Raw genomic sequence first — 23,027 nt, 5'->3', positions numbered from 1 at the left:
GCACATTGTCGGGTATAAGTGAAAGAGTTTTAACAAATGTATATACCAATGTAATCACTACCCCAATCAAGATACAAAGAAATTGGCATTTTCCCTGGAAGTGTGCAAGGTGTCTTAACCTCTGGATCACCAGGGATGTCCCCAGAGAATTCTCTTTGGTTGATTCCAAGCAGAATCTCTGTTTTTGACCCAGGAAAGCCCAGGATCAGAGGGTCAGGACACAGGCTGAAATTTGGAGCAGCTCAGAGACTGTTCGCTTCTTACTGACTGTGCCTGAGAAAGGAAAGATCACCCCACACCCCTCAAAACATGTGCCCCTTGCTTTCCAGGGTGCCCCATCTTACTTAACTCATTGGTCATTTCCCCTGGAAGCCAAATGATGTCTCTGTTTGCTGAGGCCAGATGTCTCTCATGATAGCTATTCAGGGTCACAGGCCGAGGATGGTTCTGCCGAGCAGCAGGGTAGGGACGGAGGGCTGACTGAGTTCTCACTCTGTATCATTGACCTGACTTGACTGCCTGGAAGGATGTAATGTGAGAAGCCAATTCTGGCCACATCCCGGAAAACCCTTGCTTATCAGCTGCTGCATTTTCCTGTGCAAATAACCTTCTGACACCTAGTCACTCCTGATAAGGACACGAGGGGCTCAGATCTCTCCTTGGGACTCGCTCGCTCCCCGAGACATCACCAGGTACGCGGGGCACACGGCAAACGTGCCTCCAGGAACAAAAGCTGAGAAAGGTCTGGTCCTTTCCTAATTTCTGGGCTTCATCCCAGGTCTTGCTGGGACTCTGATAGCGGAAGGGGAGGGAAGGATGACAACTCTGACAACACAGAAAGGGAGTCAGACGGGGGACGCTGATGGGTGCATCCTTTATGTCCACTGTAAGAAGCAGCTATTGCAGTGTGTGTTGAGGGGTGAGGTGCTGGGGGGGAATAGCCATGAACAGTGAGCTGGTTTCTTCAGGAAGGTATAACTGACACGTTTCTGGAGGATTCAGGCTAGAATCGATATTCACAGATGCTCACCTTGTAAGCTGGGCACAGTGATAAGAGTTTCTGGTATGTTCTCAGGACAGAGGCCCCTCTTGCCCGCTGGACCAGGAGTTCCCTGATCACATATTCCTACTCTTTGAGCCCTTTTCTTTTAGTAGGTACTCTGGTTTTTTTTTAATGAATTAATGTATTTATTAAAAATTTTTTTCGGCTGCCCCATGAGCCGCCTGGGATCTTAGTTTCCTAACCAGAGATTGAAGCCTTGCCCCCTGTACTGGAGCCTGCACCACCAGGGAAGTCCCAGTCGTGTGGGTTTTGATACTTCCTCATCCTCTGCTTCCCATCTCTGGGCTAGCTTGGAATCTAGAATCTCTCCTGTGACTTTGGCCCAAGTGCCACTGTGATTAAGTAGAATTCCTGAGCTTCCGGGCTCCTGAGATTCAGCTATGCTTGAAATCCCACGTGTAGGCCATTGTGTCCATCAGTCTCAGCTCTCCACAACTTCTCCAGTGGTACCAGGCTCCCCCTATCCCAATCCTCCCACCAGGGGAGAAGGACTGAGTAAAAGCTGCTCAGACCCAGTGGGTCTGCAACCTTCAAGGCTGAGAAGGAGCAGAGTTCTCCTTTTAGAGAACCCATCGAGGCTCCGGCCAGGGAGGTATTTCTCAAAAGCTTATTCATGATCGCTTCTTGCATGGCCTTGAAATTTCACCCATCCTGCCTCCTTCCGCTTTTCATCTCATTTGCCAGTGGGAAAGGACCAAAGGAGGAAGTGCGAGAGTGAGAGTAAGCAAAAGCAGAAGGGCTGGAAGCAGAGGCTGCAGCTGGTTCTCCCTGACACGCTGCACCCGAAGCCGTGCGAAGATAAGATGCACCTGCCGCTGCTCTTCTGCCTCTTCCTCCGGCTTTCAGGTGAGCGGGCCGCGGGTCTGTTCGCCCAGGGAAAGTTGATGGGGGCGGGAGGAAGTGCCTGGCAGAGGAGAGAGTGGGCTCAGCAAGGCGTCCTGCTGAGGCACCAGCTCTGTTTCTAAGCAGTTCCTCCAGTTGTGAGCGTGTGTGTTTCATCCACTCAACCCTGCGCTCAGTGTTTCAGGGCCCACATGGCCAACGCGGAAGGTGGAGCGTGGTCTTCACAATGAAGCCAGCACCAGGCATAACTCCTGACCTCTGGGGGCTGATCCTTCAGAATGGACAGACTGGTGGCCACCACTGGTGGGGGAGAAGCAGAGGCGCCCTGGGTGCTCAGGAGAAGTGGGGAGTACGCACCCCTGCTCTCACCTTCCAGAAAGTGTTATGAGCAAGGGAAGCCTCTGGAGAAGGGGTGAGGGTGAAGGGGACCTGGAAGGAAGGGAAGCGGGGGATTTGCCTGATGGAGTGGAAGAGATGGTTCTAGGCTTTCGGGGAAGAAGGAAATAGAATGGAAAGGTCGAGAGAAGCTAAGCATGGTAGGATGAGGAGGAAAAGGGGGCTAGGATGTGAGCAGAGACAGAGGGTTGAAGTCAGCTTGAAGTTGATGGAGACCTTTTTGTTTTTTTGGCCATGCCACGCAGGACAAGGGATCTTAGTCACCCAACCTAGGATTGATCCCATGGTTAAGACTTGTTAGAAGCGTGAGTCTTAACCACTGGACATCCAGGGAAGTCCCATGGATCTCATTGTGATTAAAAGTCAAGGGGGTCTTCTTGGCTTGGACAGGTTGGGGGACTGCAGAGCTCAGTGTCTGAGCACCTTCTGTCTCTAGAATCAGCCTCTTGTTGATCTCACCTCCTCTCTGAGATGGCTCCTGTTTTTGTATCCCTAGCCTGGACATCTCCCTGTGCTCAAGAATCTTCTATCCAGCTCTCCATTCGACTTCTTCACTCAGATGTTGACACTTCTTCTTTTTTTTTTTTTGTCCACGCCCTGAGCTGTGGGGTCTCAGTTCCTGGACCAGGGAAGGAACCTGGGTCCCCGCAGAACCTCAACCACTGGACCGCCAGGGAAGTCCCAGATGTTGACATTTCAAACGTGGCCTGACCACATCTCCTCCGTCAAATTCCTTTCTCTCCCATCTTTGTGTTTGGCAACTCCATCTTTTCAGGTGCTCAGGCAGAACCCCAGGGGCATCCATCACTTCTCTCATATCTCATAGTGAGCCTTTGAAATGTAAGCCAGATCCTGTCTCTTCTCTGGTCAAAACTGTCCAATGACCTCCATCCTAGAGTACAAATCCAAAGTCCTTACAGAGGCTACCAGGTGGTACCATCTGGGTCTCCCTCCACACCATCTCCCGGTCTCCTCTTGCACTCTGCTCCCTCTGGCTCAACCCACGCCAGCCATCCCAGCCTCTTCGATGTTCTTTGACCATGCCAGGCATGGTCCCACCACAGGCCCTCGGCCCTTGATGTTCAGTCTGCACAGTGCTCTTCTTCAGAGAGCCAAGGCTCCAGTCCTCACTTCCTTCCCATCTTTGCTTCTCATTGAAGCCATCATTGATGACCCTAATGAAAATAGCCATTCTCTGGACTTCCCTGATGGTCCAGTGGTTAAGATTTTGCACTTCCACTGCAGGGGGCTTGTGTTTGACTCCTGGTTGGGGAAGTTCCACATGCCACGCGGTGTGGCCAAAAAGAAGAAGAAAAAGAAAAAGCAATTCCCTTGCATTATGTTTCTCCATGCTTTATCCTCTCCCTTCCCTCACTTTGATAGAATATAAACTTCAGGAGGGCCAGGATTTTTGTGCCTACAACCACGGCAGGTGCAGTTGAGACAAATAGTGAGTATTGGTTGAATGAGTGAATGCATCTAATGGACAGGGAACAGCGATTGCTATAATGCCCATCCCACCCCACCCCCCGAATCTTTGTCCTTCTACTTTATAGAATCAAACAATTGAGGCTGTTAACATTACCTGGAGAGGACATTGCTCATGGGATTGTGAAATGGTGCAGCCACTTTGGAAAGCAATTTGACATTCATGAAAATATTAAACATGTGGTTACCACATGAGCCAGCAATTCCACTCCTAGGTATATATCCAAGAGAATGAAGGACATACGTTCATGTAAAAAATGTGTATGCAAATGTTCACGGCAACGTAGTTCATGGGAGGTAAATAGCGGAAACAGTCTAAGTGCTTGTCAACCGATGGATGGATAAATTAAAACTTGGTGTACTCATACCATGGTACACTAGTCATAAAAATGAAGGAGGTACCGACACGCTACAATCTGGATAAATCTGGAAAACGTTAAGCTTGGTAAAGAATCCAAACACAAAAGGGTGTATGTTGTATTCCATGCATACGAAATGTTTAGAATATGTAACTTCATAGAGACAGATTAGTCGTCCCCAGGGGCTGGGGAGTGAGTCAGGGGGAGGGACTCCTTCATACGGGGTCTCTGAGAGAGACCCCTCTCTCTTAGATGACTACGTTCTGGAATTAGTGGTGATGTTTGTACAGCTTCGTGAGCATCTCACAAAACCGCTGAACTGTACAACTTAAGACAGTGAATTGTGTGATGTGTGAATTATATCTCAATAAGAAAATAATCAAAGAGCAGAGAGAAGAGTTAGGAGCAGTTATGGTCTCCTGAGAAAACTTTCTGTGGTCACCTTTGGATCTGAGGCTCCAGAAGGCACGACACCTGGACAGCCCTTGGTGACCTGTGACTGTCTCCCATGGTCTGCTTTGATCATTCAGTCCATTGGGCGTAGAAATGAAAACGATGCATGCTGTGAGCAAAGCTAAGCGCCATGCCCCGATTCAGGGGGCGGGGGGAGTGCTTTCGATGGGGTGGGCTTAGAAGGAGCCCTCTGAGGGGAGCCACCTTCGCTGAGACCTGGAGGACAAGAAGGAGCAGGTACTTCAGATGGAGGAAGTTTCTCAGGCACAGGGGACAGCAAGGCTCTCATATGGAAATGAGCTTGACCTTTGTACGTCTGAGGAACAGAAGGCCTTTGTTAAGGCCCCATATGCTCCTGTTGGGGCTGATTGGGAGGTTCTCTGCTGTGTGCTCTTTGCGACCCCATGGACTGTAGCCCACCAGGCTCCTCTGTCCAGGGAATTCTCCAGGCAAGAATACTGGAGCGGGTTGCCATTTTTTCCTCCAAGGGATCTTCCTGACCCAGGGATTGAACCCACGTCCTCTGTCTCCTGCGTTACAGGCTGATTCTTTACCCACTGAGCCACTGGTGGGGAGGTTGCTTTTATCTGTTAGGGGAAAAGGTCTTAGAGGAGGAGAGAGACGTGTGGCTCGTGGGCGGCTGGAGATGGCTTGTGGATGCTCAGCCTTGAGTTTCGGTGTGGAAACAGAGGAGGTAGATCTGGGGTGAGAAGTTAGGGGACAAATTGACAAGCAAGGTGGGGAAGGCACATAGAGGGTTTTGTTCTTCCCCCTGACATCTGGAACAGGGGAACTTGATGGCTAGCAGATGTGAGAGTAGTGCCTGCGTGTATGTCCACGGTTTGGGAGGGATTAGGACAGAGCAGGAATGTTTGTCTGAAGCAGAACCGGCACAGCTGTGTGCTGATAAGAACCTAGTCGCCAGCGTGGACCTTGGGGCCAACCTGTGATCAGCCTTAACCATAGGACTTCCGATCACAAGCAACACATTTAACCAACACTGCTTCCTTCTTCTCGAGAGCTCACTGTTGCAAAAGTACGCAGAAAACAACCCAGAACTTTCCACGGGGCTTTATAGCAATTCATTTTCTGTGAGAAGCAAGACTTTTAATAACTCTCTTTTGTGGCTCAGTGATAAAGAATCTGCCTGCCAATGCAGGAGACGCAGGTTGGATTCCTGAGTCGGGAAGATCCCCTGGAGAAGGAAATGGCAACCCACTGCAATATTCTTGCCTGGGAAATCCCATGGACCAAGGAGCCTATTGGGCTACAGTCCATGGGGTCGCAAAAATGTTGGACACGGCTTAGCGACTAAGCAGCAATAATAAACTTTTTTTTCAGAGAAAAATTAGCTGCCTTGTCCCACTTGGCCTCACCGTAAGTGGTGGCAGAGGTGGGCCAGACCCCAGATGTGTTGACCCAGAGCGGAGACTAGCTGATGTCCCCTGTTGAGCTGGAGGCAGGCTCTAGTCCCGCCTGTTGCTGACTGACACTGAGTCAGTCACCTCCCTCCTGTGGCTCACTTTCCACCTGATCTAGGATTATTCTCCATCATCCAGGCTGTGAGTAGCCATGCCCAGGGAAGGTCCTGCGTCTTGGAGCTCCGGGCTGCCTCTGGGCCAGGACGGTTCCCCAAAGCAGAGCCAGTGCTCTGCCAAGGTTGATGGGGAGTGGGCACCCCGAAGAGGGGTCTGAGAAGGGAGTGGACAGATGGTTCAAGGGTCAGTGCGGGCATGCTCAGTCTCTCAGTTGTGTCTGACTCTCTGGGACCCCATGGACTGTAGCCCACCAGACTCCTCTGTCCATGGAATTCTGCAGGCTAGGATACTGGAGCAGGTTGCCATTTCCTACTCCAGAGGATCTTCCTGACCCAGGAATTGAACCCACGTCTCCTGCATTGGAAGGCGGGTTCTTTACCACTGCGCTACCAAGGAAGCCCAAAACTAAACGCTCTACAAGCCATTAGAGTCGTGGCAACTAAAGATGAGGTGGCCGTCTATGTTAGAGTCCTAGGGCTCTGGGACAAACAACCACAAACATAGGGGATTAGAAGAATGCAAATTTATATTACAGTCTAGAGATCAGAAGTCTAAAATGAGTCAACAGGACAACATTTCTCCTGGTGGCTCTAGGGGGAGAATTCAACCCCTTGACTCTTCTAACTTCCAGAAGCTGCCCGATCTCCTTGGGATGTGGCCCTACATCACCGCAGCCCCAGCTCCATGGTTATCTCTCCTTCTCTGACCCTGACTCTCCTGCCTCCCTCTGATAAGGACTTTCCTTAATTCAATCATATCTGCACAGACCTTTTTTGCCATGTAAGGCTGATTGTGTTCACAGGTTTTGGAGGTTAGGACATCTTTAGGGGCTGTTACTCGGCCCACCACACTATTAAACAGCCCTGTCCAGACATTTGTTTTTCTATGATTTTGAAAGTAATAAGTTCTTATTATTGATATTTGGAAAAGTACAGGAAAAAAAAAAAAGTGAAGTACAGAAAAAAATGAAGAATTAGGAAAAATAAAAAACCTCATGTCTGTCTTCATGCTCAAGGCAACCAGTTGTTAACATTCTAGCTTATTTTTGATCTTTTTTATGCATTTTAAAAAGTTAATTGATATTATACTGTATATGATTTTAAAAAACCCTAATTTTCACTTCATATGAGAATTTTCCACATAATTAAAAATATTTCTAAGCCTCATTATCAGTGTTTGCATTATTTCATTATGTACGTATTTCCCCAATTGATGGAAGTGGGTTTTGTTTCCTTTATTTTTGCTAACTATGTAATGATTCTTTGTGCACATCCTTTTTGTGTGCCTCTCTGATTGTTTCCTGAGGACTAAATCCTAGAAGTATCATTACTGGACCAAAGGGCATGCCTGTGTTTGACACATGCCTTATGGCTTTCTGTGTGTTTGAACCAGTTACCTTCCTTCCAGCATCTTTTCCTAGTGCCTGGACCACCTGGCCTTGGTCAGCAAAACGTGAGTCATCAACACTTGGTTGAATCGATATACGACAAGCGGTGTTGTCTTCCACATTTCTTGTTTGTTGCGTTGTTTAAATTGAACACTTGAATTTTATTAGCCACTGAATTTCTTCTTTGTGACTTGCCTCTTATGTCTCATCAGTTTTCCAAATGGAGTCTTAAATGTTTTTCTTCTGTACGTTCTTAATCAAGAGAGACACTATTGGGAATAGTATCTTCCCTGGGGGCCCAGTGGTTAAGACTGACTTCCAAGGCAGCAAGTGCAGATTCGATCCCTGGCTGGGGAGCATGCCCCTTGGTCAAAAAGTCAAAACATAAAACAGAAGCAATATTGTAACAAATGCAATAAAGACTTTAAAAATGGTCCACATAAAAAAATCTTAAAAAAGAGAGAAATGCTATTAATCCTTTTCTATGTTAGTTGTTCTAAATACTTCTCTCAGTCTGTTCTTTGTCTTTTCAGTCTTTTTTAATTGCTATGTCCAAGTGCTGTCTTTGCATGTAGTCAGATTCCCTACCGACTCTTTGTTTCTGTCGTTCGTTAATTTTAATTTTCGAAACTGCTCTCTGTCATCTAGAAATTTTATAAATATTCATTTCTATTTTCTTCCAGTTTTAAAAATGCTTTCCTGTTTTATGCTGACCTCCTTCAGTTCAGTTCAGTTCAGTTCAGTCGCTCAGTTGTGTCTGACTCTTAGCGGTCACATGAATCGCAGCACGCCAGGCCTCCCTGTCCATCACCAACTCCCGGAGTTCACTCCAACTCACGTCCATCGAGTCGGTGATGCCATCCAGCCATCTCATCCTCTGTCGTCCCCTTTTCCTTCTGCCCCCAATCCCTCCCAGCATCAGAGTCTTTTCCAATGAGTCAACTCTTCGCATGAGGTGGCCAAAGTATTGGAGTTTCAGCTTTAGCATCATTCCTTCCAAAGAACACCCAGGACTGATCTCCTTTAGAATGGACTGGTTGGATCTCCTTGCAGTCCAAGGGACTCTCAAGAGTCTTCTCCAACACCACAGTTCAAAAGCATCAATCCTTCAGCGCTCAGCTTTCTTCACAGTCCAAATCTCACATCCATACATGACCACTGGAAAAACCATAGCCTTGACTAGATGGACTTTGTTGGCAAAGTAATATCTCTGCTTTTGAATATGCTGTCTAGGTTGGTCATAACTTTCCTTCCCAGGAGTAAGCGTCTTTTAATTTCATGGCTGCAGTCACCATCTGCAGTGATTTTTGGAGCCCCCCCCCAAAATAAAGTCTGACACTGTTTCCACTGTTTCCCCATTTATTTTCCATTAAGTGATGGGAACAGATGCCATGATCTTCGTTTTCTGAATGTTGAGCTTTAAGCCAACTTTTTCACTCTCCTCTTTCACTTTCATCAACAGGCTGACCTCCTTAATCTCTCTGTATTTACCTAATGGAGTGCACCGAGAGGCTGCAGGAGAGGGTTATGCCCTCACCCTTCCCTTTCCTGTTTACCGTTTTAGTTTTCCCTGTTTTAGTTTTCTATATTGTTTCTGTTTAGTTGCTCAGTCGTGTCCGACTCTGCGACCCCATGGACTGCAGCATGCCCAGGCTTCCCTGTCCTTCACTCTGTCCTGGAGTTTGCTCAGACTCATGTCCATTGTGTCGATGATGCTATCCAACTATCTCATCCTCTGCCATCCCCCTCTCCTCCTGCCTTCAATCTTTCCCAGCATCAGGGTCTTTTACAATGAGTCTGCTCTTTGCATCAGGTGGTCCAAGTATCGAAGCCTCAGCATCAGTCCTTCCAATGAATATTCAGGACTGATTTCCTTTAGGATTGACTGGTTTGATCTTCTTGCTATCCAAGGGACTCTCAAGAGTCTTCTCCAGCACCAAAATTCAAAAGCATCAATTCTTTGGCACTCAGCCTTCTTAAAGGTCCAACTCTCCCATCTGTACATGACTACTGGAAAAGCCATAGCTTTGACTATCTGGACCTTTGTCAGCAAAGTGATGTCTCTGCTTTTTAATACACTGTCAAAGCTTTTCTTTCAAGGAGCAAGCATCTTTTAACTTTGTGGCTGCAGTCACTGTCTGCAGTATTTTGGAGCCCAAGAAAATAAGATCTGCCACTGATTTCACTGTTTCCCCATCTACTTGCCATGAAATGATGGGACCGGATGTCATGATCTTAGTTTTTTGAATGTTGTTTTAAGCCAGCCTTTTCACTCTACTCTTTCACCCTCATCAAGAGATTCTTTAATTTTTCTTCACTTTCGCCATAGTTTTCTATGGCATATAAAATTCTTAAATAGACTACATCTGATTTTAGGCTCTTAACTGTGTTCGATTGAGGTGCTCACCTAGTTTTGTTAGATTTCCAAGCTGGCTTCTTTATTAGGCCTGGTACCATTTTAATATTTGGCAGACAAGTCCTTACTCATTGCTCAACTTTCAGATGTTAAAAATTCTTGTCTCTTCATTTATTCAGATAACCTCTAGCATACATTACATATAATATTTATTACACATGCATGCATAGACATATATACACACACACACATATATACTACACCTATGCATAGACAGAGATTATCAGAAAAAAATGTACATGTTCTAAAAATGTTCTGGGGGTTTTTGAGTTAAATCTTTAAATGTATTTGGGAAGGAAGAAAATTTTTGCAATATGTAGCATTTTCATTCAGAATTATAATATAGCTCTTTTATGCGTAAACCTTTATGTCAGTCAAGAAAATTTCAAAGTGTTTGTGTATGATTTTTTCTATAAGTCCTAATTCTTTCTGTTCAAGCTATTCCTTGGTGTTTAGTACACTGTTATTGCTATTGTAAATGACCACTTTTCCATTTTGTTTTCCAATTACTTGTAAGTGGTTTACAGGAAAGCCACTGATTTTTAATACATTTATTGTGTTTTTAGCCACTCTACTGAATTCCATTAAAAATGAAAATCCTTTTAAATTGAAGATTTAAATATTTTCCCTAAATGTTATTATTTTCCCTCAAAATGATATATTTTATATTTTTCTGTGTCTCACTTCGTTGGTCAGAATTTCAGAAAATAACATGTACAGATGGATAACACATACAGAAAAGTGGGTACAGAATCAGTGTCCAGGTTGACGATTATAAAGTATACACCAATATCTCACAATCATTGCGGTATTTGCTGAGGCTTTTACTCGATAATCTTCATCAGATATAGGAAGTTCTACTCTTAATTTGCTAAGAGTTTTTAGAAAATCAAATGTGTGTTGACCATGTGGCATGTGGTCAGGGATCGAACCTGGGTCCCCTGCTTTGGCAGGCAGATTCTTTACCACTGAGCCACCAGGGAAGCCTCTCTACTTCGTTAATTTTTATTACCTTCATTATTTCCTTTCTTCTAGTTTTTTCTTTCTTTCTACTCCTCCTTCTGTGTTTTGTTTTAACTTCTTAAATAAATGTTTGATATATTCAAGTCCTCTTTACTTTTCTAATACATGCATTTAGTGCTCTAAAATATCCCTAAGCAGAACACAACTGGTCTGCCAGCAGATGGGTCTGGGAGGCCCAGGCTAGATTGCTATTGTTTCTATTTAAGCTGGTGTTTCAAAGAGAGATTTCACCCAGATTTGAGCTACTCCTCAAAAGTATAAAGATCTGAAATCCCATCGCCTGCTTCTTGCATGAGGACAATGGGACAAGTTGCCCCCAACCCCACCCAGGGGCGTCTGCTCTCCAGACTGCGAGCTCCTCACCACTTCCCAGCTTCGGACACGGAGTGCTAGTGACGGCTGCCGTGCTTCATGGCGCTTGACGTGTTGTTTCCTTACAGTAAAGAAATATTTCCCTGTATCTCCAATCTTTCAAAGAGGAGGAAACAGAAGAAAGAGCAAGAAAATCATATATATCAGAAAATGCTTCTGCTTTTCTCTATAATACTTGCCTTCCCGCAGGGCTGTAGTGTTCACGACAGTATGGATTCGCATTGCTGTTGTTGTTGTTCAGTGGCTAAATCGTGTCCAACTCTTTGTGACCCCATGGACTGCAGCACACCAGGCTCCTTGGTCCTCCACCATCTCCTGGAATTCACTCAAATTCATGTCCATTGAGTTGGTGATGCTATCTAACCTATGCTGATACCTTCTCTGTTTGCCTTCAAACTTTCCCCGCATCAGAGTGTTTTCTAATGAGGTAGCTCTTCACATCAAGGGGCCAGAGTATTGGAACTTCATAAGGATAGATCAATGGAACAGAATGGAACATCCATAAAGAACTCACATATTTGCTTTTTGACAAAGCAGCCAAAGCAATTCAGTGGGAAGAAATGGGATCTGGGTAATAAAAATTCCAGAGCACTGGGAAACTGATCGGATGGAGGATCCTGGTAGGCTACAGTCCATGGGGTTGCAAAGAGTTGGACAGGACAGAACGACTTCACTTTTACTTTTTCACTTTCCTACCAGTCTGGTTTACTACAGAAGCAGTAGACATAATTAGAACCATTAGGAACAGTTTCTCCAGAGCTGGGTGATGGGGATGTTTCCCCTGGGACTCCTGAGATCGACAGTACAGAGTCATCTTCTGTGCAAATAGGTCCTTTGCTCTTTCCTCCCCATCAGACCAGAATAACACAGGGATGGCTGCAAACGGACGTTGCTGGAAATGGAAAGACTTACTGGCTACAGACAGGGGCTGCTGCTGCTGCTGCTAAGTTGCTTCAGTCGTGTCCGACTCTGTGCGACCCCATAGATGGCAGCCCACCAGACAGGGGAAGAGGGGTTAATTATAGGAAGGTACTCTTGCTCTGTGTCAATGTTTTTGTTTCATTGAGATCTGTAGTTCTGCTTTCATGGGATTTTCTTGGTGACTTTGGCTAGAATTTTGAAGGACAAAAAGTCTGTCTTGATCTGTTTTCCTTGACTGTTACTCTGCTCAGGAGGCCCTTGGGTCTGGTTGAATTATTCACAGTGCAGGAGGCTGTGGCCCTGCCCCCAGGGCGGGAGGTGACAGGTACCTGGATTTGTGTTTCCAGGCTCATCTGCCATCTCGGGTCCCAGAGCAGTGAGAGGTGTGGAGCAGGGCTCACTGACTGTGCGGTGTCGATACGACCCTGGGTATGAGCACTACGTGAAGTGGTGGTGCCGGGGGGCTGCCTGGAACAACTGTCCCTTCGTTATTAAAACCACTGGATCAGAGAAGGAGGTGAAGAAGGGCCGGGTGTCCATCAGGGACAACTGGAAAGACCGCTCGTTCACCGTGACCATGGAGGAGCTCAGGCTGGACGATTCAGACACTTACTGGTGTGGGATTGAGAGAACTGGAACTGACCTGGGGAACCCAGTAGAAGTGACCATTGACCCAGGTAAGAGTACGTGTGTGTGTGGACGTGTCTCTTCAGGGCCTGCTCTGTCCAAGGACCCAACTGTCCCCCAGAGGGAATGTCCCAGGGGTGGGGGAGTCCTGAGGGCTCACGGAGCCCCCACTGACCACCTGGGCTGGGAGGGGCCGGGCTTCCCCTCGACGCTCTCCTGGCTCCAGGGCCGCCTCCGGGCCGGGATCAGGCTTTCCCAACACCCTGTTTCCCTGCGCACAGTCAGTGCCCGAGTCTGCTCCCAAGGAGATGAAGGCGGTGGGACCAGTGTCAGTCTGCGGGCCAAGGGACCCTCCTCTGTGGGACCTGGAGACCCCGATTCCTGCCAGCACTTTCCTGGGACCCCTGCTGCCCTGGGGGTGTTCCTGCTCTTTCTGGAATTCGGGGTTGGGACTTCAGAGCTGCCATGCCCACCGCATGTTCCATATCCCATCTCAGGGGGAAGTCCTAGCCCAGTGGGGATGCTGTGCTTAATTCTGGGGTCTGGGAAGGGCTTCACAGTCAGAAGGCTGCATTTCTGGTGCATGAAACCCCATCATGAGCCATTTATACATCTGAGTTGAAGAACACTCTCTTCCTCAATCCTTCTAGAAGACAAACACTCCTGGGCCTGTTAGCTCAGCAATCTTGGTTTGACATAATTTATCTATTGGGCTCTGCTTCTGCTGATCCTCAGATAGACGGCACCAGCTCACGGGGCACCTGTGTGGCAGGGGGGACTGGGTACACAGTCAACAGTCACCGCCCCGCCCCCCCCCCCCCCGCTCACACCTGGAACCTGTGAGGCTCATTATACTTGTAAAGTACAACATGTACATCATCTCATTCAATCCTGACAACATTCCTAAGAACTGTCCCCATAGTGGGAGCTTAATAACGTCCTCCAAGTGCAGGCTCTTCCTGAACCTCGGGATTTTGCTCAGGGCTGGTCCTGACCTTTGAAGTCACAGATCTTGGCTGTGTCAGCTGCCTGGGAGCCCCCATTCTACTCCTGTCCTCGTGGATAAGTAGATGGGGGAGGCACTGGCCGCGGCCCCATCACGAGCAGCTGGAGCATTTGAATTCTGCTGCCCTCCAGCTGCCCTTGGCCTGAAGTGACCCTGGGCCCCTCTAACCTCCCTGGACCTGTGCCAGCCCCACTGCCTCTGAGGTTCTGAGTCTCCTGGAGGCCAGGGAGATATGAGCAGTCTGAGCTGTCGGCCCCTCCCTTGGCCCTGCTCCAGACACTCAGGTTAGGGAGGCCCATGCTCCCCAAACCCCCATCCCCCAGACTCAGAGCCACGTGTAGGGTGGCGGGCGGGTGAGCAGGCAGAGTGGTGTGTAACCTGGTCTCTGTGCCAAGCACCAACTACAGTGCCGACCACCCCTCCCACCGCCTCCACCGTCAACACAAAAGATAATATTCACTTCTCAGCTGCGACCGGCCACCACTCCAACGACAGGTAAGCCAGCTCCGAGGCTGCCATTCCTCATGGACCATGGGGCCCAAACTCCGCAGAAGGGGGCACCCTTCGTAGTCCCAGGTCCCAGCCAGAGCTTGTCTCTGCACTCTTGGGCTCAAGGATGCTAGCGCCCCTCTCACTTGCTCTCACAGCTCAGGAGGCCAGAAATGAAACCAAGGTGTGGGCAGGTTGGCTCCTTCTTGGGACTCTAAAGTAGAGTCTGTCCCAGGCCAGTCTCCTCACTTTTGGGGGCTGCCGGTAAGCTGAGCATTCCTTGGCTTGTGGCAGCATCACGCCAACCTTGGCCTCTGATATCACATGGCCTTCTCCCTGTGTGTCTGTGTGCCCCAATTTCCGCCCCCCCCTTTTAAATTTATTTCTTTGACTGCACTGAGTCTTAGTTGTGGTATGTAAACTCTCAGTTGCCAGCTGTGGGATCTAGTTCCCTGACCAGGAATTGAACCTGGCCCCCCTGTATTGGGAGCGAGGAGTCTCAGCCACTGGACCACCAATTTATCCTTTATAAGGACACCAGTCACTTGCCTTGGGCCCATCCTGATCCAGCGTGACCTCGTCTTAACTTGACGACCTCTGCAAAGATCTTGCTTCCAAACGGATCTCAGGTTCTGAGTGAACTACTGGGTGAAGGATGCTGTTCAGCCTGCACAGGGGGCGAGCAGAGAAATAGGAAAGCCTTCCCAGAGCCTTTGCCACGCAATTTCTGTTCGGCCTGCAGACCCACAGAAGCCCTGTGTGGAACACGCCTCTCCATCTTTTCTTTTTTTTTTAAAACCAGGACTTCCCTGGTGGTCCAGTGGCTAGAACATTGTGCTCCCGATGCGGAGGGCTTGGGTTTGATCCCAGCTAGATCCCATGTGCTGCAATTAAGAGTTTGCCTGCTGCAGCTAAGACTCAGCGCGAATAAATGAAATATTAAAAAAACATCTTTGGAGAACTCCCTGATGGTTCAGTGGTTAGGATTCCATGATTTCACTGTGGAGGGAGCAGGTTCAATCCCTGGTCAGGGGACTAAAATCCCATAAGCCCTGCGGTGTGGCCAAGAAAAGGGAAAAAAAAAATTTGAGGGCCCCCAGGAGTAGGGGTTTCCTAGGCTGGAAACCACAGCCCTGCAGTCAGAAGGTCTAAAGGTGTGTGGCCATCTCTGCCCCCAGGTGGGTGGGATAAGGTCAAGGGGGGAGGTCAGCCACGGGGGCTTCCTCTGTCGTTTCCATCAGCGACGGCCTGAAGCTCAGCGTCCTCCTTCCTCTCATCTTTGCCGTGTTGCTGCTTCTCTTCATGGTGGCCTCGCTCGTGGCTTGGAGAATGGCGAAGCGACCGAAGAAAGGTGAGGGGACCGGGCTGATGCTGGGCTGGGTTGGGCTGGGCTGGGCTGGGCTGAGTAGCAGCACGTGGGGTTGATGGCCCGCGTGGTCATCCCGGAGCCTTCGGACCCACGGATGGCCTGCAGACTCCGGAAGGGTCGCTGTCCCGAAGGCCTCAGCAGCTGGCGGTTTGAGGGGCTGGAGCTTGGAGGTGAGCCCAGGAGCTTTCAGCGTCAGTCTGCCTTGAACATCCCTCCTTTTTCTTCTTGCCTCTTGGCTCTGCCTCCCTGTCCGTTTCCTGATTTGGCTCTCGATGGCAGAGGTGACGACGGCCTTAGGCAGGCAGCCCTTCTAGGGTACCCACACCCTTTAGAGTTTTGACGTGAGGGACTGAGTTGACGTGGGGGCAGGGGAGACACCCACAGGAAGGTGTGCACACATGAGCGAATGGACACACAGGCGCACGAACCCATGGACACGCGTGCACGCGCAAACACTGCCCACACGTGAATGCACACGCGTGCTCGGACACACACATACAGTCCTCTGGGTTTCCTCAGAAAGGTTGGTGGCCACTCCCATTTTTATTTATTTTTGGCCATGCTGGGTCTTTGTTGCCGCTCAGGCTTTTCTCTAGTTGCTGCGAGCAGAGGCTACTCTCTAGCTGCAGGCTTCTTATTGCAGTGGCTTCTCCTGTTGCAGAGAATGGGCTCCAGGGCATGAGGACTTCAGTAGTTGTGGCTCCTGGGCTCCAGAGTATAGGCTCAAGAGTTGTCATGCATGGGCTTAGTTGCCCCAAGGCATGTGGGATCTTCCGGGACCAGGGATCGAACTCATGTGGCTTTGCATTGGCAGGCGGATTCTTTATCACTGAGCTACCAGGGACGACCCCAGGCCTATTTTTGCTCTTCCTCTTCTCCAGCCTTTTCTCAAGCTACCCTCCTGTTCTATGTAAATTTACCCTTTAGGGAAGGGCCCCTGCTCACGAGTCTGCACTTGTCAGTCATGAGGTTTGGGCTCAACCAACCCTTTTCCTGTCTGGCTCCACTTCCACATTCTTACAATGATTGCGCCTTCTCCTTCTCAGAATCCAGCGGGACCCGAGCTCTCACAGGGCCCTGACTCTTGGCTCATCATATTTTCTCCCAAATGTATTGTCTGTGACCTAAATACATCCTGTCCCACCTAAAAACCGGGGTGGGGGTGGGGGTTATATTATTTCTTTGTAGTGTCCAAAACTAGGTGCAGGAGATGGCAGGGAGATAAAGAAATAAGAACCAGCTGAACGCTGGTCCATAGAGTGTTGACTCAGCTCAAGTGCTTCACTTGGAGAGCAGCTTAGAACAATCCTGTCTCATGAGCAAGCTGTGCTGCCGGAGCCCTTGTGTGCCTGGTCCAGCCAGCACCGGGAAAGCACAGAACAGGCTCGGCCACCTAGCAGCCCACATCCCACCTGAAGACTAACCAGAACTCAATGGGACAAGGGTGTTGTTGTTTCGTTGTTTAGTCGCTCAGTCGTGTCCGACTCTTGTGTGACCCCAGGGACTGTAGCCCACCAGCCTCCTCAGTGCATGGGATTTTCCAGGCAAGAGTACTGGAGTGGGTTGGCATTTCCTTCTCCAAGGGGTCTTCCCGACCCAGGGATCGAACCTGGGTCTTCTGCACTGGCAGGTGGGTTCTTTAACCACAGAAGGGTGATGAGACAGACATAAATCAAATACCCTGGGAGCCGGCAAGGGAGGGATTTGACAGCCTGTGTAGCTGTGGAAAGTATGTGTGACTTGAGTTGACCCCTGAAAGATGACAGGCAGGTCAAGAAATGGTGGAGTTACGGGCAGAATTCCAGAAGTTTTAGGCTGAGCCTAATCCCAGAGGAGTTGATAGCTGACTGATCACACAGTTCTGTGATGTGGGGAACAGATGGACCAAGGTCTCCTTATTTGTCATCTGAACGATGAGAATTAGAACCAGGTCTCTTCTCAGGTGGCTCAGCAGTAAAGAATCTGCCTGCAATTCAGGAGATGCGGGTTTGATCCCTGAGTCAGGAAGATCCTCTGGAGTAGGAAATGCCAACCCGTTCCAGTATCCTTGCCTGGGAAGTTCCATGGACTGAGGGGCCTGGTGGGGCGACAGTTCACGAGATTGCAAGGAGTTGGATGCAACTGAGAGACTGAGCGTGCACGCGCGCGTGCGCACACACACACACACACACTCACTCACTCACTCTTTTCTCTGAGCCTGAAGCCTAATTCACTTCATTTCTTCCCCAGACCTGGGGGCACGGGTGAGTCTCTGAATGGGCTTTCTAACTCTGCTTGTTTTTGTCTTTTAGCTTCTGGGACATCCCCAGTGCAGGTAAGAGAGTCCCCAGGTCAGAAGAGAGAAACACTGGACACCTTGCCCTTCTTGTTTTCCGTCTCCCAGGAGCACCGAGGCCCAAGTGCCTCAGACAATCCCTGTGTCCAAGTGCCCGTATGCTCACGACCCAGCTGCAAGGGCTGGGAAGGGGCCCGGGAAGATGCTGGAATCAGCAAGAAGGGAGGGGGCTTGGGAGGGGGCAGGCGTGGGAGGCTGAGAGGAAGTGGAGGTTGCAGAGGAAGCTGGGAGCCATGTGTCCCTCCATGGAAGAGGAACCTGAGTCTCGTCTCCTAGGTGCTTCAGCCCCAGGGAGCGACATCTGCTACGCAGACCTGAACCTGCAGCAGATTGAAAAGCCCTCTGGCTCCTCCCGGAAGAAGGCCTCTGGGAGGGCCCCCTCCTCCCCGCAGGCCTACTCAGGGGACGGGGACTATGCCAACACGGTATGTGCTCTCTGGGGCTGCTGTGGGGCTCGAACCAGACCCACTTTTGCCTCCTCCTTTGAGGCTGGGTTTTCTCTCGCCCACGTGGGAAGGTGGGCGCTGAGCAAAGATGCAGCCATCGAAAGACTGGCTGGCAGAGCCCTTGCGGGCTTTTGGCCTTTGGCATCACCTCCATACCAGACCTCAGCACTGGAGACTCAGAGCCCGGTCAGACACGGTCCATTTGCTGGGTGCGGCCGAGTGACCTGGTATTCTGTGCAAAATGTGCTGCCCTGGCACAGAATTGAGGGAGAGCACCTTCTGCTACAACTGGAGCTCAGGGTGCCTGGCTGAATGGAGGGAGGAGGGGCTGGAGGGCCTGGGAGAAGCCTCCAGAAGTCCTGGAGGGTCTGTCTCCCTGGGGTCCTCCAAGGCCTCCTCCACATGTGGGCAGCCTCCGGCCAGCACCTCTAACCCCGAGGACATCTTCACTGCAGGCTGACGTTTTCAGGGACAACATCCCCTACACCCCTCTAACCCCGAAGACATCTTCACTGCAGGCTGAGGTTTCCAGGGACAGCGTCACCTACGCAGCTCTGTCTTTGGACACCTCGGATGAACAGCCAACCTACAGCAACATGGAGCATCTCAACAACCCCCCTCCCAGCAGGATCCTTGAGAAGTCCACAGTGTACAGCACCATCAGAAAGCCTTAGCCTCAGCCCCAGAGGCCCCTCTCTGAGCCCCCTCGAGACCTCTGAGTACATTCCTGCTCCATTTGTCTGCTTTCTGCCCCCTCTGTCCCCTCAGGGGACCAGCCAGTGACTGAGGTCTCTGACTGATGAAGCTGGCATCATGGCCAGCTCTGGTCTGATGGCATGGGGTCTGGTCTCAGGGAGCTTCTGAGAGTTAGACAGGGGTCTTTCCACATCCCGTTCTCTCCCACACAGCTTGAGACAGGGTTGAGGATACAATCTGGAGCTGCTGAGGGAGTAAGCAGGATGATAATGGTAATAACAGTAATTCAGTTCTATTTATTGCTTATCACGGGTGGTGGGCTTCCCTGGTAGCTCAGACGGTAAAGAATCTGCCCGCAATGTGGGAGACTCTGGTTTGATTCCTGGATTGGGAAGATCCCTTGGAGAAAGGAATGGCAACCCACTTCAGTACTCTTGCCTGAAGAGTCCCGTGGACAGGCTACAGTCCACAGGGTCACAAAGAGGTGGACACGACTGAGTGACTCACACTTTCACTTTATCATGAATGGTGGACTGAATAATGGTCCTTGAAGTTATTTGTATCCAAATCCCCAGAACCTGGGAACATTACCTTCTGGGGCAAAGGGGACTGTGTAGATGTAATGGGGTCAAGGATCTGGGGATGGGGAGATTATTCTGGGTTATCCAGCTGGGTCCTAAATATAAGCCCAAGGGTCCTTATAAGAGGGAAGTGAGAGGGTCACAGAGAAGAAGACGGTGATGGTGGTAGGCACAGAGGCCAGCACGATATGGGCAGGACCCAGGGAATGCCACAGCCTCCAGGAGCTGGAAAAGGCAGGAACGGAGCCTTCCCTGGGGCGCCCAGAAGAGTCAGCCCGTCCGACACCTTGACTTTAGCCCAGTGAGACTGATTTCCTACTTCTGGCCTCCACAATTACAGGAGAATAAATTATTATTTTCACGAAGCCACTGTGTTTGTGGTAATTTGTTACAGGAGCAATAGGAAAAATATACTATTGTGACAGGCACTCGTCCCTAAATGCTTTACCTGCAGTAACTGATTTACTCCTTGTTACAACCCTAAGAAGATGCCTTCATTACTGTCTCCACCTTACAGATGAGGAATCTGGGCACAGAGACGGTCAGTGACTTACCAAGTTTTACCCCTAGCAAGTGGATGAACTGAAATTTGAACTTGGGCATTTGGCTCCAGAGTCCAGAGTCTGGGCCACCACCTGGACTCTGTATAGGAGGACAGTGTGTGTGTGTGTGTGTGTGTGTGTGTGCGCACACGCATACACAGTTACTCACACAGGGATAGTCAGTGAGTATCTATAGATGCTGGACTGGGACTTCCCTGGTGGTCTGGTAGCTAAGATTCTGAGCTCCCAGTGCAGGGGATCTGGGTTTGGTCCCCATTGAGTGAATGAAATCCCACACGCCACAGCTAGGAGTTCAGACGCCACAGTTAAACAGCAAAGATCTGCATGCCGTAACTAAGACCCAGCACAGCCAAATTAAAAAAATGTATATTATAGACACCGGACTTACTGACTTTTTCCTAGGGTCCCGACCCCACTCTCTCTGGAATTCTGACTCCTGCTTTAGCTTGTCATCTCCATGGTTGCCAAATTAGTCCAGTCCCTGGCCGGGAGTCCCTCTTGTTCTCTGCCCCTGAGTCCATCCTCCTCCCAGCAGCCACGGCTCCCTGTTTGCCCCAGGACCTTCTTTCTGGCTACTTTTCCCCTGACTTGCCCTGCTCTGTCCATGCTGGCCTTTCTCCTGTCCATCTAACTTTTATTTACCTCAGTCAGCCTTTAAAATAGGCACCTACCAGATGTTTCGCTGGATATAAAGTTTTTTTTATCCCAGATTCCAGTCATCTGGATGGATGGCATTCTGAAAAGCGACCTTTTCATGTCCTTAGAGATGGAGTTGACTAGGCCCTGGTATTTGTAAACTTTGTCCAGTCCATTCTATAGCTAGCCAGGTAGAGGACTTCTGAGTGGTGGTCCTCACAGGAGGCACTTAAGTTCTTCTGGTGTTGGGTCATGACTGCAGGAATCTCTCTTGAATCCAGCCTAATTTGTTCAAGCCTGAGAGCGCTGGGCAAATGGTCAGGGTGGGGGAAGGGAGGCGAACATATGCAAGAAGGCCGAAGGAAACTGTTTCTTCATGTTTAGAGATTACCATCTTGGTGTTGTCTCAGCCATATTCGGCTTCTCCATAGAGACTTTGCTACGGTAGACTTTGGGTTCTGGACTAGCACCTTGGTTGCAAGGGAGAGAAAATTCAGATAAGGTTCATTTGGCCTGAGTGAGGGTGGCAGTTACCATTTCCCAGGAAAACACAGTCTGTTAGGACAAACTCCAAGATGTTTAACCACTCAATTCCGGTTGAGTGCCCAGTTATTTATAGCCTGACAACGGAGCCGGAGTTTCCCTCCTTTGGTTTTTGAATCATTAATATTTAAAGATTCCACTTTATAAAACATTGGAGGGTTTGGATAGTCTCCTTTTGAGAATACGTGTGTATTTCTGGCTTTCAGAAGACAGAGCCCCTCCCCCCACTTTTTTTTTTAAAGTGAAGTATAGCTGATTTACAATGTTATGTTAATTTCCATTGTACAACAAAGCGATTCAGTTATACATATATATTCTTTTAAAATATCCTTTTCTCTATGGTTTATTGCAGGATAGTGAATGCAGCTCCCTGCACCGTTCAGCACGACCTCATTGTGTGCCCATCCTGTGGGAGTTTGCATTAACCCCAGACCCCAGTCCATCCCTCTCCTGCCCTCCGTCCTCCTTGGCAACCACAGGTCTGTTCTGAATGGACCGAGCCCTTCTGAGGGTCAATTGAGAGTCATATACCATTAATATATATACATTGGATTGGGACTTGCCCAGCGGTCTGACTCTGTGCTTCCAATGCAGGTTTGATCTCTGGTTGGGGAATTAAGACCTCACATGCTGTATAGCATGTTCAAAAAGTTAAAAAAAACTGGAGAAGGAAATGGCAACCCACTCCAGTGTTCTTGCCTGGAGAATCCCAGGGACGGGGGAGCCTCGTGGGCTGCCGTCTATGGGGTCGCACAGAGTCGGACATGACTGAAACGACTTAGCAGCAGCAGCAGCAGCAGCAGTAGTATTGTGTGAAATGGAGAAGGAAATGGCAACCCACTCCAATATTCTTGCCTAGAGAATTCCATGGACAGAGGAGCCTGGTGGGCTGCTGTCCATAGGGTCTCACAGAGTCAGACACGACTGAATCGACTTAGCATGCTTGCATGCACTGGAGAAGGAAATGGCAACCCACTCCAGTATTCTTGCCTGGAGAATCCCATAGACAGAGGAGCCTGGCGGGCTGCTGTCCATAGGGTCGCACAGAGTCAGACACGACTGAAGCGACTTAGCATGCATGCACGCACTGTGTGAAATGCATGTATAAATGCATTTTATACATTTTAAACACATTGTATAAACCTTAATTATGTTAAATTGGTTCACTGTGTTGTTCAGGTCTACTATATCCTTCTACCTCCCTGTATATTCATTCTATTAATTTTTGAATGGTTGATACTGAAACTCTAACTAAAAATCTTACCTACTTAAAAAATAATTGTATATATAGATAGTGGAACTATATGTAACCTTGTTCTCTATTTCCCAAGTCTCCTGTAAATGTGTTATCATACTTTCATAATTAAAAAAAAAAGGAATGGCTGTTATCAAAAAGACAACAAATTACAAGTGTTGGTGGGGATATGAAGAAAAGGGAATCCTTGTGCACTGTGGGTGCGGAAGTAAATTGGTATGG

The 23,027-nt window shown here is 49.0% G+C and overlaps 3 protein-coding genes across 3 annotated transcripts in view; 2 read left to right on the top strand and 1 right to left on the bottom strand.

The window, feature by feature from the left end:
* The window catches only part of RAB37 (RAB37, member RAS oncogene family), a 68,274-nt gene that overhangs the window by 27,345 nt on the left and 17,902 nt on the right, over positions 1-23,027 (bottom strand). The window lies entirely within an intron of this gene.
* Positions 1,757-18,088, top strand: CD300LF (CD300 molecule like family member f; the record flags this gene model as incomplete). Its single annotated transcript, XM_070388922.1, has 5 exons — positions 1,757-1,909; positions 12,607-12,936; positions 14,288-14,387; positions 15,623-15,732; positions 18,042-18,088. Coding segments are annotated over exons 1-5 (630 nt in total), but the record flags the coding sequence as incomplete, so codon positions are not given.
* LOC138992059 (CMRF35-like molecule 1) lies at positions 18,097-20,167 on the top strand. The gene is made up of 2 exons (XM_070389037.1): positions 18,097-18,510; positions 18,987-20,167. The coding sequence occupies exons 1-2, from the start codon at positions 18,184-18,186 to the stop codon at positions 19,203-19,205; spliced, it is 546 nt and encodes a 181-aa protein (XP_070245138.1). The 5' UTR covers positions 18,097-18,183; the 3' UTR covers positions 19,206-20,167.

Source organism: Bos mutus, chromosome 19, assembly GCF_027580195.1.
Source record: "Bos mutus isolate GX-2022 chromosome 19, NWIPB_WYAK_1.1, whole genome shotgun sequence".
In the NCBI taxonomy this organism is placed as follows: Eukaryota; Metazoa; Chordata; class Mammalia; order Artiodactyla; family Bovidae; genus Bos; species Bos mutus.
The sequence above is the reverse complement of the archived record's forward strand: the minus strand, read 5'-3'. Positions and strand labels throughout refer to the sequence as shown.

Bases quoted from the DNA above. Each gene is read 5' to 3' on its own strand.
- LOC138992059 (XM_070389037.1), top strand. From the start codon at position 18,184: ATGCTCACGACCCAGCTGCAAGGGCTGGGAAGGGGCCCGGGAAGATGC. The intron at 18,511-18,986 runs GTATGTGCTCTC...TCTTCACTGCAG, and splicing joins ACGGGGACTATGCCAACACG to GCTGACGTTTTCAGGGACAA.